This window comes from Natator depressus, chromosome 8 (assembly GCF_965152275.1).
Source record: "Natator depressus isolate rNatDep1 chromosome 8, rNatDep2.hap1, whole genome shotgun sequence".
In the NCBI taxonomy this organism is placed as follows: Eukaryota; Metazoa; Chordata; order Testudines; family Cheloniidae; genus Natator; species Natator depressus.
The window spans coordinates 105,282,401-105,296,604 of record NC_134241.1 but is presented as its reverse complement, the minus strand read 5'-3'; the positions used below and the strand labels follow the sequence as shown (position 1 = coordinate 105,296,604).

Here is a 14,204-nt window from a genome sequence, read left to right as displayed (position 1 = left end):
CAGGGTGGGTCAAAGCCCTAGATCAATAGCAGAGGCTATCTTGATTCCACGGGACAGAGATCTGCTGTATGCTTACATGCTAGTATCTCTGATTCTTAGGGTCATTCTCAAGTTCAAGAAAGATCATGGCAGAATGATCCTTGTAGCCCAGCCGGGCTGAGGCAGATGTGGTATTCAGACCTCTGCTAGCTCAGCAACCCTGGCCGTTACTGTTAACTGTAGACCTCATACCCAGGGTCTTGGCCAGGGGCTGCACCTGAATCCCCAAGTGCTGGTCTCGCCGCATGATGCATCAGTGATTCAATGCAGAGGAGGCACATTGCTCAGTAGCAATCCAGAAAGTTCTTCTTAATGGCCTAAAACCACCCACAAGAGCTACTTATCCAAGTAGCGGAAGTGTTCTCCATCTGGGCAGCTTCCCATAAAGGGTCCCTAGCTCAGACAAAGATTTAAAGAGTTCTGGACTATCTCTTGCATCTTAAGGTGTCAAGTCTAACCATCAGCTCCATTAAGGTGCATCTGGCAGCCATCTCAGCAGCCCACCCTCACATACATGGTAAGACTGTTTTCACTCTCCCTATCACGACCAGTTTCCTGAAAGGTCTCAGTAGATAGCTTCTGCCTGTCAGGGACTCAGCTCCTTCTTGAGATCTCAATTTAGTTTTGTCTGCTTTGATGGACCCTCCTTTCAAGCCTATAGCCTCATGCTCCCTGCCATACCTGTCAGTGAAGATCGCTTTCCTCATGGCCATCACCTCCACCAGGAGCCATTTTTTCAAATGATCCAGGAAGGTGGGAGAACTGAATGCCCTGGTCACTGATCCATAGTACACGGTTTTCTACAAGGACAAGGTTCAGCTTAGGCCACACTCAAGTTTCTGTTGAAGGTGGTATCTGATTTCCACCTGAATCAGTCTATCTACCTGCCAGTGTTCTTCCCAAAGCCACGTAAGCCCAAGGATAAGTGAAGGCTCCACACCCTAGTCATGCATCGAGCTCTGGCTCTTCACTTGGATAGGACAAAGCCCTTTGGAGTTTCTTCCCAGCGGTTTGTTCCTTACACAAAGCATACGGGAGGTCAACGAGTCACAACTTAACGATTCTTGACATCCTAACCCTGACCCTCTTGACAAGCTCACAGCACACTTAACCAAGTTCAGACTCGGCAGCGTTTGTGGCTCACGTCCTGATTGTGGATGTCTGCAGGGTGGCAACATGGTCTTCCATCCCTACATTGACCAGACATTATGCACTGTCTGCAGCATCGAAGGAAGATGCAAATGTAGGGAAAGCGGCCGTCTGGTCCCTCTTCCATGAGACTCTGAGCCCCACTGCCTGGAATAACAACTTGCGGGTCCCCTATAGTGTAATGGACGTATATAAGCACTCAAAAAAGAAAAACTGGTTCTCCGAGATGTGTTGCATAAGTCCATTAGAAGACCCGCTCTCCTTCCCCAACACGTTGGACTCTGCCATCGGCTTCCAGTGTGAAAGAATGGAAAGAGGGTGGGAAGGCTCCAACCTTTATACCTTCGCTTCAGAGCACAAGGACCTTGCCTATGGGCAGGACTGCGAAAACCACGAGGGAAAACTCTCTGGCACAGTGCACAGGACACTCACAGTGTAATGGACGTACGCAACACATCTCAAAGAACAACAGTTACGAGACGGTAACACTTTTTTCTGGGATCCAGGGTTAGGTACCCAAAGGCATTACAGCTGAAGATGTGGAGAGCAGCACTAATATGGACATGGGGCAAAACTGCAATGGTTCAGAATGCAAATTGGCATAGCTAGTGGGAACACACTGTGTGTGGCTACACTGGTACAGTCTCACTGATTCAGTTCACTAGAACAGCCGCAGCCTTAGTCTTACATTATCCAACACTTCCTTCCAGAGAGGCTATTCCTCTGGGTGGCATTACTTTTCTGGGTTACAAAATTGTCTGCCTTGCAGTTTAGGAAGTTCTTGAGTCTGAATGTTGGGTTGTGATTGTTGTTCAGCAAAGCTCTCCCCCATGGCCAGTCTTGGTGCTCTGTAATAGATGACGAGAATCATTTTTTGTTGTTTTTCCATCCATCCTTGTATCATTACACTGAGTTTCACTACCTGACCCTTTACTCCCAAGCAGCTCTCCCAGTGCACCTTTATCCTGCCCTGCAGGAGAGGCTGCTAATTTAAGTGGTGGGATGAGAAAAATGGGGGATTTCATGATCAGTGCTGTAGTCCGATGTAACCAGTACGCTGTACAATATAGTATGGGTTTGACTGGAACATGCCAGGCACCACTGGATGTTGGCTAGAAAGGTGACAGAATAAAACTCAGCTGAATTCATCATCCATTTGATGATTAGCTGGGTGGTTTTGCTGTCTGAAAAGTTGGAAGTGGACTCTGCAGCTCATGAAAGACTGCCCTTTTATGCCTTTCTGGGAGACAGCTTGGGAATTGGAACCCTCATAATGCATGCTTTCCAGCAAATGTCAAAGTCTGAGCCATGAGAAGTAGTGGCCTGTGGCATGGGGCCTTCTGTGGTCACAAGCAGTCTGGCACTGTCACAGGAAGGCGGGCAGGAGACCAATGGCTGGAGAGGAAGTCGGAAGGCAGCTGCTGTGATCAGGGCAGCAGGAATCCTTCAAAGGAAGCAAAATGGAATAAAAGGGGCTGTTTTGGTGGTAAAATATCCATCTTTTGTAGTAAAAAAAACCCAGCATGGTTTCAAAGCCTCCTCCGATGGTAAATCTCAGGTTCTACCAGTGAGGTAGGTGGCTGGCAGGGACGACCACCATTGCTGATATCTCTTGTTCAGAACAACCCCCATCCTGCTAATGGAGCACATGGCCTTTGTCTCGGTTACCTCCACGTGTTAGTCACACCACCTCGTTGCGGCTTTTCTTACGTTAGATTGTAAACTCTTTGGGGCAGGGACTGGCACTTATATGTATATACAGCATCTAGCGTGATGTGGTTCTGATACTCTGCACTCTGCTGTACTTCAAATAATACATAACAGGTTTCCTTTACTAGGCAAATTCTCATTTTAATGCTCCCCTAAATGTGCCAAATTCCGATCCCCCTGTAGTAGACGATCTCTATTAGGCACTCATTTATGTTAGTGTGTGAGTGGTCGTTAAACAGATTTCACTTCAGTGAATCTTTTTTAACATTACAATGCCTTTATGGGGGGAGGAGAATAACTCTGCTTCTACAGTTTGTGGTGTGAATTCTAAATTGGTGTAACTTGCACTTTCTTCTGGCTCCTTCAACATGGATGAGACACCAATTTAGACTGTGTTAGACTTGCTTATTCACACTCGTATCCCCTTATCAATGACATGTAACTTACACCTCACCTCTGAATGTGGCACAAGATCCCCTTGAGTTCAAGTATCTCACACCCTGAGGATCTAGACTTAGAGCACCTACTAGGAAGATATAGGAACATGTAAATTTCAGTGGGTTACCGCTACTCCTAACTGACACTTGCCGTCAGCTCCTCGGAGTGTAAATTGCACTCGTAGACTCCCTGACTTACTCCACCTTGCACATAAACTTCATTAAAGGTGAAAACTTGTTTGGAATGGTCTGACCCTTCTAATGCCTTCTTTCCTTTCTCCCCAGATAATCTTATCAAAGCCATCTTGTCAGCAACCAAAGAGTATCGCCTCACTCCAGCCCTTGACAGGTAAGGCGAGACCCTTCTGAAGCAGAAGGAGCAAATAGTGACACTTCATCACATTTCCTACACAGTCTCCCAAGTGTCTGTGCTTTGGACATAGGTCAGGAGCTGCGAATAGAGTTCTCGTTCCAGTGAATTCTGGAAGCTTTGTTAGCTCAAACATACAAAAGTACGTTTACATTTTGACTGCTTCCTAATTGTTTACTTCTAAAAGCACAAAAGTAGCGTGCACCATTGCATAGCTACCCCCTCCTCCAGCAGTGGACTGGCAACACAACCAAATCACGCAAAGGTATTCGAACAAAAGAGAAGGGGTGCAGCTTGTTCTGACAAGAACAGTTCATTAATATCTCACTCTGAAAGCTGGTGGTGTGACTGCAGTGGTTGAGATGGTGACAAGATGGATGTAGGAACTTGCCTTGGGACTTGGAGGTTTGAGCTGATATAATGCATATTTGTGTATTCAGAACACGCTCCTTCAGACTTTCTGGTCCTATCATAGAGCTCATTCTGGAAAATCCTTGGCATGTTTATGATCAGCTGTCTGATCTTTTACCCTCTGCATTCTGACCCTTCCCTCGTTTGACCTTCAGCCTTGAATCATAGAAGATTAGGGTTGGAAGAGACCTCAGGAGGTCATCTAGTCCAACCCCCTGCTCAAAGCAGGACCAACCCCAACTAAATCATCCCAGACAAGGCTTTGTCAAGCTGGGCCTTAAAAACCTCTTAGGATGGAAATTCCACCATCTCCCAAGGTAACCCCATCCAGTGCTTCACCACCCTCCCAGTGAAATAGTTTTTCCTAATATCCAACCTAGACCTCCCCCACTGCAACTTGAGAACACTGCTCCTTGTTCTGTCATCTGCCACCACTGAGAACAGCCGAGCTCCATCCTCTTTGGAACCCCCCTTCAGGTAGTTGAAGGCTGCTATCAAATCCCCCCTCACTCTTCTCTTCTGCAGACTAAATAAACCCAGTTCCCTCAGCCTCTCCTCGTAAGTCATGTGCCCCAGCCCCCTAATAATTTTTGTTGCCCTCTGCTGGACTCTCTCCAATTTGTCCACATCCTTTCTGTAGTGGAAGGCCCAAACTGGATGCAGTACTCCAAATGTGGTCTCACCAGTGCCAAATAGAGGGGAATAATCACTTCCCTCGATCTGCTGGCAATGCTCCTACTTATTCAGCCCAATATGCCGTTAGCCTTCTTGGCAACAAGGGCGCACTCATATCCAGCTTCTCATCCACTGTAATCCCCAGGTCCTTTTCTGCAGAACTGCCGCTTAGCCAGTTGGTCCCTAGTCTGTAGCAGTGCGTGGGATTCTTCCGTCCTAAGTGCAGGACTCTGCACTTGTCCTTGTTGAACCTCATCAGATTTCTTTTGGCCCAATCCTCTAATTTGTCTAGTCACCCCGGACGGTATCCCTACCCTCCAGTGTATCTACGTCTCCCCCACATCTCAGTGTCATCTGCGAACTTGCTGAGGGTGCAATCCATCCCATCATCCAGATCATTAATGCAGATGTTGAACAAAACCAGCCCCAGGACAGACCCCTGGGGCACTCTGCTTGATACCAGCTGCCAACTAGACATCGAGCTGTTGAGCCCGACAATCTAGCCCACTTTCTATCCACTGTGACGAGGCAAGGCCAGATGGCTATAGAAAAGTAGTGGGAGATAGATATATTAGCTCCAGGCTAAACAAATCCCTGCTACCAGGATAAGTGAAATGGCAGCTGCTCCAGGTCAACTAAGACACCTGGGGCCAATTAAGAATTTTCCAGAAGGCAAGGAGAAGGCTAGGTTGATTGGGACACCTGAAGCCAATCAGGGGCTGGCTGAAACTAGTTAAAAGCCTCCCAGTCAGTCAGGTGGGGGTGCATGTGAGGAGCTGTGGGAGGAAGTTGTGCTGTTGGAGAGACTGAGTAGTTCACACCATATCAGGCACAAGGAAGGAGGCCCTGAGGTAAGGGTGAAGTGGAGCTTGAGGAAGTGAGGGCTGTTGTGGGGGAAGTAGCCCAGGGAATTGTACATGTCATGTTTCTAAAAGGTCAGCTACCATAGCTGATACTATTAGGGTCCTTGGGCTGGAGCCCGGAGTAGAGGGTGGGCCCGGGCTCCCCCTCCCCCCCACCTTTGCCCCCTGATTAATCACTGAGACCGGGAGACAACAGAGACTGTGCAAGGAAGGATAACTTCTCCTCACCTCCCTCGCTGGCTTATGATGAAAATGACTCAGTAGACTGTGACCCTTGTCTCTAGAGAGAGAAGGGTTACGTGGAGGGTCACAGTGAGCCTCTGAGGCTAGCGAAATCCGCCAGGAAACACGGGACCCACGGAGGCAAGGACAGAGCTTTGTCACACCACCTTATAGTCCATTCAGCCAATCCATACTTTTTTAACTTGCTGGCAAGAATACTGTGGGAGACCATATCAAAAGCTTTGCTAAAGTCAAGATATATCACATCCACCGCTTTCCCCATATACACAGAGCCAGTTATCTCATCATAGAAGGCAATCAGGTTGGTCAGGTGTGACTTGTCCTTTGATTAACTCCCTCACTAAGTGTCAATTTCTGGACCTGGGGTAAATTTTTTCAGAAGCTCTTAGGTGACTTAGGAGCTTTTGAAAAATGTTAGCCCTGTTCTTTACTGAACATTCTCCTGCTTTGATCTCACACTAATAAAGCTCTTGCTTTCTCACCAATTCATTTTTTGTCTCATGACCCCTTCTGAGCTTCCAATCAGACTTTCCATGACCACCAAACTAATCAGCATTCCTGACATCTCTGCAGCTGCCAGCTGTGTCCCCATTCCCCTCTGCTCCCTTGCTTCCAGAGCAGTAGCTCTGCTGTAGTTAAGGTGGGGAATTGCTTACTGTTTAAAATATGGCTATTCTAGGTGCTCTAAAATGCACATCTGGGTCTAAAATCTGCTGACTCAGATTATGCTGAAATTTCCTGTGCCTCATGGGAGTGTGGGGTGGGCAGGCTTAGTGGTCCAAATTTGGGGTTATTTGAGAAAGGGGCTCTTGAGATACAGCCGCCTTTTTAAAAATCATGTGTTTAGAAAATTACCTGGCTCTTAAGAGGGGGGTTTTGGCTCACACGTGGGGCTCATACAGTTGCTCTGATCCTCCCCAAACTGATCTCACCCACTTGGAAATTCTCTCGGGTAGTGCACGGCTTGCACTGCTCCTTTGGGGAAGCGATATTTCCAAAGGTGTTGGGGGTGAAGTTTGTAATTCCAGCTCAGTTTGAGCTGAACTGACACACTAAAGACGGTGAAGTGCACATGTGCCACAAGACTGATGCTCTTTTGCAGGTCAGAAGCTTTGCAGGCAGACTTATGTCACAGTAATTGGGTGTCTCGAGGTGACATGCTGTGGCCCTTTAACCTGAGCAGCATCTATGGCCTATGATTTTGAGTCCTAACCATAGCAGTTTGTTGAGAATGTTGTGCGTGTTATGTCATGTCTCTGCCTGCGTTCATTAGAAGGAAGTGCGCCCTTGTTTAGGAAGTTTTTCCCTGAGACCAAAACTTCTGGTTTAAGAGCCAATATTTCAGAGTTCTCTAAAATCCACCTGCAGACTCTGATTCTACTTTAGATGTGTTGTCAAGGAAATTAGCCTTAATTTAACAGAGAAGAGAAAAGACTCTTGTAAGCAGTTAGGGTAATATAATAGCAACTCATGTTCCTCACCTGTTTCTTGAACAATGTGACTGAATGGGATCAAAGGAAAGCAAGTCATCAAGGGAAGTTCTAGAGAGCTGGAGAAGCTATTGTTGCACCATTATTTTAAAAGGGAAAATGAGATGACATGAATTATTATAGACTGATGAGCTTGACATCAGTCCTGGGCAAAATCATGGAAAGGTTAATATGGAATAGAATCAGTAAAAAGATGGTATCTTAACGAGTGCAGATTAACATGGGTTTTATGGAAAATGAATCTGGTCAAGTAAATTTGGTATTTTTTATGAGATTACAAGTTTGATTGATTGATAAAGATAAATCTGTTGTGTCGTTAGACGTCTGTAAGGCATTTGACTTAGTCCAAATGACATCCTGCTCTAAAAAAAGTGTCACTATACAAGATCAATGTAGCCCATGTTATATGGATTAAAAGCTAATTAAATGAGAGATTTCAAAAATTAATTATAAACGGGAAATCATTATCTAGTGGGTGTGTTTATAGTGTGTTCCGGCAGGGATCTGTTCTCGGCCCAATGTTGTTCAACATTTTCATCAGTGATATGGAAGAAAATAGAAAATCAATGCTGGTAAAACTTGCAGATAACACACAAATTGGTGGAGTGGTAAATAATGATGTGGACAGGTCAGTTATAAAGACTGCTCCGGATTGCTTGTAAACGGGACTCATTTGAGCAACATGCATTTTAACAGAGCCAAATGGAAGATGAGATATCTAAGAGCAAAGAACATGGGTCACACTGATAAGATGAGAGATGGTCTCCTGAAAGTCAGTGACACTGAAAAGGACTTGGGGTTGATGGTAGATAACCAGTTGAACATGAGCTCCCGGTGTGATGGTGTAGCTAAAAGAACAAATGTGATTCTGGGATGCCTAAGCAGGAGGATATTGAGTAGTAGACAGGTGGCATTACCCCTCACGTGGCACCAGTGAGACTGTGACTGGTTTCAGCACTTCAAAAAAGATGTTGAGAAATGGAATGAGTTCAGAAAAGAGCTATACGAATGATTCAAGGTATGGAAAATCTGCCTGAGAGTGAGACACTTGAGGAGCTTAATGTCCTTCGTTTATCCAAGAGAAGGTTAAGAGGTGACTTGATCGTGATCGAAAAGGCATCTTTTAAAAATTGGCAGCCATATCCTACTGAGGCAAACAGAAGGGAACATAAATCCTGGCAAGTCAAATGCAAAAGTAGAATCAGGCCGGTCCCAAAAGAATTCGAAGAGCAACTAGCAAAAGACACAGAAACTAACAGCAATTTTTTAAACAAATATAATATTGCATGCAGGAAGCCTGCCGCACAGCCAGTGGGGCCACTGGACAATCTAGGTTCTCAAGGGCGATAAGGCCATTGCGAAAAGCTAAATGAATTCTTTGCATCGGTCTTCATTGTAGAGCACGTGAGGGAGATTCCAAAACCTGAGCCATTCTTCTTAGGCAGTGTTTCTCAAACTTCATTGCACCGTGACTCCCTGCTGACAGCAAAGTTAGCACATGACCCCGGGAGGAGGGCTGCTAAGGGCAGAGCCCAAGCCCCGCTGCCCTGGTTGGGGGGAGAGGGGGCCGCAGCCCGAGCCCCGCTGCCCTGGTTGGGGGGAGAGGGGGCCGCAGCCCGAGCCCCGCTGCCCTGGTTGGGGGGAGAGGGGGCCGCAGCCCGAGCCCCACTGCCCTGGTTGGGGGTGGAGCTTGGGCTTCAGCTTCTGCCCTGGGGCCTAGCAAGTCTAATGCTGGCCCTGGCAACCCCATTAAAATTGGATCACAGCCCGCTTTGGGGTCCTGACCCACCGTTTGAGAACCGCTGTTCTTAGGTCACAAATCTGAGGAACTGCCCCAGATTGAGGTGTCAGTGGAGGAGGTTTTGAAACTAATTAATAAGTTAAAAAGTCAGACGTCACCCCGACCAGATGGCATCACCCAAGATGTCTGAAGGAACCCAAATATGAACTTACAGAACCAACTGGTATGTAACCTATTGCTTAAATCAGCTCCTGTCTCACATGACGGGCAGCTAGCTAATGTAATGCCAAAAAAAAAAGTCTCTAGAGGTGACCCTGGCAATTGCAGGCCGGTGAGCCTGGCTTCAGTACTAGGCACATTGGTTGAAACTGTAGCAAAGAACAAAATTGTCAGACACATGGATGAACACCATATGTTGGGGAAGAGCCAACATGGCTTTGTAAGGGGAAATCATGCCTCAGAATTCTTTGAGGAGATCAACAAACGTGGATAAGAGTGAAACAATGGATATAGTGTACTTGGACTTTCAGAAAGCCTTTGACAAGGTCCCTCACCCAAGGCTGTTAAGCAAAGTAAGCCATCATGGGATAAAAGGGAAGGTCCTCTCATGGATCAGTAATTGGTTAAAAGATAAGAAACAAATGTTAGGAATCAGCGATCAGTTTTCACATTGAAAAGAAGTAAATAGTGGTGTCCCCCAGGGGTCTGTTCTGGGGCCAGTGCTGTTCAACATATTCATAAATGATCTGGAAAAAGGGGTAAACAAGGAGGTGGCAAAGTTTGCAGATACTAAATTACTCATGAAATTTAAGTCCAAAGCAGATGGCGAAGAGTTACAAAGGGATCTCACACAACTGGGTGGCTAAGCATCAAAATGGCTGATGAAATTCAGTGTTGATAAATGCAAAGTAATGCACATTGGAAAACATAATCCCAACTATACATACAAAATGATGGGGTCTAAATTAGCTGTTACCACTCAAAAAAGAGATCTTGGAATCATTGTGGATAGTTCTCTGAAAACATCTGCTCAATGTGGTTGGGGTCATCAGTGTGGTTAGATGTTGATAGATGTTTGGCTGCATGTGTGTGTTTCTTTTGTGTACCGCTCCAGCCCTGTGCAGACAGCTGGCACGGCAGACCTCGGGTGAACTGCCCAATGACCACAAGATTTGTTAAGGGATGAAGGCACCCAGCTAGGTTTATTGTCAATGAAGCACTGTACTAGTATTCTGCAGACTTTACCAGACCACTAATACATGTATGCCCCTAACAATGGGCCAGCTTAGTGAATGGCAAGACTTTCCATTTCTCCCTAGGCCAGACAAAGATACTTCCTTTGAGATACATTTTTATACCCCGATACAAACTAGTTAGTACTACCCCTCTGACATAGTTAGTTACTGCCCCCTTACTTGGCTAGTTATCACCCATTACCTTGTACATGCTGGTTTGATTAAAACATCTCTCTCCGTACTGTCCTCCTGACCTTATTTTTTAGGAGGGGTTAGTGTGTTCCTGTTATCCTTGGGGAATGTTTTTGTACCATCCTTGATATTGGAATGTTCTGGTACCACTTATTATCGGGGTGTGTTTGTGTAAGTACTCTGTAACTAGCACTTCTTAGGAATGTGTATTTTCTGCAATATCAGCCCTTTTCTTGCCAAATTCTTTAAGCAGATCCTGCCTCATACCAGGCCTCTAATGCAAGGGCTTATGTCTCCGGCTCTCTTCTTACTACAGGGATCAACACTGACTACTTCCTCTCCTCCTTGCCTCATGTGCTGGCTATCACCACAAGTCCTGCCACTGCTTTCTCCACGTCATTTAGAAAATATATCCTTTCCTTTCTCTCCCATTGTCTAAGACTCTTGTTCATACCCTGGGTAATCTTCTGCCTTGACTGGTGTAACTATCACATCCTCTGTGTCCTCTATGACATCTATATTGCATTCTCCAGTCACTCCAAAATACAGTGGCCAAAATTATCTTAATCGCCAATTAATCCAACCATATCATTTCCCTTGTCACATCTCCATCTTGCTGTCTCTTGGTTAGCATGTCCAGTTTAAAATTCTGGTCCTCCCATCAACGCTCTGCACAGCTCTACCATGGCCTACAGCTTTTATCTTGTGATGTATCACCACCCATCACTTTTACTTTCCCAGCAATGCCAGTCTTTAAATCCCTTTTAAGATCTTTTCCCACTCCAGTTTCAGTGCCTTGATCCCCACTTCTTCCCATTCGTGGTATGCCAGATCCCCATACTCACACTGTTATTGGGGCCTCTGGGAGCCACCTCAGTACCCGCCAGGACCCATTGCGTTTGGTGCTGTATCAAAGACATAACATGCTATTTGGGGCAGGGGTTATCTAAAGCAGCCTCCCAATCGGAGTAGTGGGGGCGGGCAAGCAACCTAACCAGTTTTAAGATGGATCTAGATAAGTTTATGAATGGGAAGGGATGATATGACAGGGTTGCCTGATCTAGCAGGGGACTGGACTCGATGACCCAGGAGGTCCCCTCCAGTCCTATGTCCCTATTCGAAGACTAGATGCAAACAGCGTGAGGGAAGTGGGAAAGCCCGCAGTAGGTAATGAAGATAGCTTATACCTCACATGCTGAGTGTCTTACAGCCTGATGATTCCTGATGGCTCCAAACCAAACCAGAACAAAAAAACCCCGAAAGGGTGGTTTTAATTTTAAAAAAGCCTAATTACCTTAAAATCTGCCATCCCCCACTAGTCCATGTCTTAGCTCTTGCTGGCTGGCTGATTCCTTTTAGGGCTATTTCAAAGGAAAAGGTGGCCCTAAATTGGGCTTTCTGTCCGTGTTCCAGCCCCATATTAGCTGCTTAGAGATGTTCAAAGAGACTGACCCTGCCAGAAGCTTTCACAGCTGGAATAGCGGGATTTCTGGCTTTAATTAATATGCGGTTTGGTTGTGCTGAAAGGCTCAGTTCCTGTAGTTCTCTAATATCTTTTTAACTGTGCTTGGAAGTGGTTCCTGAATATTCCTGGGGCACTGTATCTGTTAGCTCTGTGCGAGTCTGCCCCTGACAGGCCTGTCAGCAGGTCAATCCTCAGTTCTTTAACCCAGGCCAGGATGTTCGCTTCAGGCCCAGTCTTCATGAACAGCAGCTAAGTTTGGCAGGGGCTGGGTTTTCTGCACAGTTGTGTTAGGAGTGGTTACAGCGAAGTGAACTCTTGGTGATATCAAAGGAGTCGTTTCAAAAGTTGGCTAACCTAATCCTCCTTCCCCTGTTACAGCCGTGGCGCTGGGTCTTCTCTTTGGACTGATGTATATTTTTTAAATCTCAGCCATGTGCTATAGCTTTTAAGGCACATCTCGTGTTGGGGAGAGGGTGTGGTGAGGACACCCAGGAGAGAGAGCCCATGGAAGCATTTTGGCAGGTTGTCCCAGAATTCCTCTGGAGGCTCTGGAGAGAGCACACTTGAGCCGCTGCCCTCCCGCTTCGGAAGGTCCGGTGTACACTCCCCTCATTGACAGCTGCACTGGGCCCAACCCTTTCTAGGGAGACCAGCACTAGGCTGAAAGGCCCAGTGTTCCCTGCTGTGAGTGTGGGTGGCCCCTTCTGTGGGAACCCAAAGGGGAAGGTCCAGCCAGTGTCTGGCCCTTAATTTTTTCTGAAGTACATTACACAGGTTATGAAAGAATGTGCAGGTCTCTTAAATATGTGTTTGGTTCTTATTAGTCTTTGATAAGTGGTTACTTTTCATGCAGTACTGTCATTTCTTCCATATGTGTGATGGGTGATTTTTGTCTGAACATTTTAGTGGCTTGTATTCCTGCAGGATAATAGAACAACCCCCAGCTCTTACATAGTGCATTTCATTTGTAGATCTTAAAGTGCTTCATAAGGGAGTGGTCAGTATCATTGTCCTCATTTTACAGATTAGGAAACTGAGGCAAAGGGAGGCAAGTGACTTTCCCAGGGTCAGCCAGCAAACCGGTGTCAGAGCCAGGAATTGAATTTAGGTCTTCTGAATCTGAATCAAGTGCTGCATCATAACTATGTGAGAAGAGAGGCTGCCATTTAATGTCCCCATCCTCTGCATTATCAGATACTGTCTGTCAAACAGCTATTCATTTCTAGAATACAGACCGAACTATTTACATCTAGTGTAGTCTATATAACGGAGAGAAGGGACGTTTTATTATTTATGCATTTATTTCATTATGAAATGGGGGTTGGGTAATTGTTTAAATAATGAATGGGTTTCGTTTGCCCCAAGCAGAGTGAGGAAAGGATGAGAGGAGGTTGCCGGTCCTGGTAGCCCATCTCCCCATGCTGCCTGTGGTGTGAAATACCAGGCCGTTTGTGCGGGCCACCTCGGCACCATGGGCAGCTCCGCCCTTCCCTTCGTTCTGAACGTTGCCAGAGGTTTCCTGTAATGTCTGGAGAGATGCAGGCTGCACGGAACTTGACTCTAAGCAGCTGTGTGATAGTGAATTTTAACATGTTGTTACAAGCAACCTTTCCCTGCGTTTCCTCCTCAGTCTCAGCTGCCGGCGATGTATCATTGTGGGGAACGGTGGAGTTCTTGCAAATAAGTCACTGGGGTTGAAAATTGATGACTATGATGTTGTCGTCAGGTGAGTCCTCTGTATCCTATTTTGGATATTTTTTATTCATTTTCAGTATAGCTCAAATAGACTGTAGAGCGGTTCAACCTCCATTGTTCACACATTGACCAGGAACAATCGCCATTGGTAGGGGCACTTACAATGAGGTGTAAAATAAACCAAGAATGTACAGATTGTCCAAATTCTAAATGTTCATGGTGGTCTTGACGGGGAAGGTAGTTTGTCACAAGTGCCTCCATGCTGTCCCTTCCATCATTCAAGCTGTGACCCTCTCCTTACTGCAGTTCTTCCCGAAGAGTCTCCTCTTCCATGATGCCCGCAGTGCGTGTGCATCAATACTATTGAATTAAGAAAAGGAGTACTTGTGGCACCTTAGAGACTAACCAATTTATTTGAGCATGCTGTAGCTCACGAAAGCTCATGCTCAAATAAATTGGTTAGTCTCTAAGGTGCCACAAGTACTCCTT

At 46.1% G+C, this 14,204-nt stretch overlaps 1 protein-coding gene across 10 annotated transcripts in view; it reads left to right on the top strand.

Moving 5' to 3' along the window:
* Window positions 1–14,204, top strand: part of ST3GAL3 (ST3 beta-galactoside alpha-2,3-sialyltransferase 3) — a 402,838-nt gene that overhangs the window by 283,795 nt on the left and 104,839 nt on the right. For all 10 annotated transcript variants that reach the window (XM_074961912.1, XM_074961917.1, XM_074961911.1 and 7 more), the window contains 2 exons: window positions 3,621–3,684; window positions 13,651–13,746. In XM_074961912.1, the coding sequence (XP_074818013.1) occupies window positions 3,621–3,684; window positions 13,651–13,746 (160 nt within the window). The remainder of the gene's footprint in view (window positions 1–3,620; window positions 3,685–13,650; window positions 13,747–14,204) is intronic.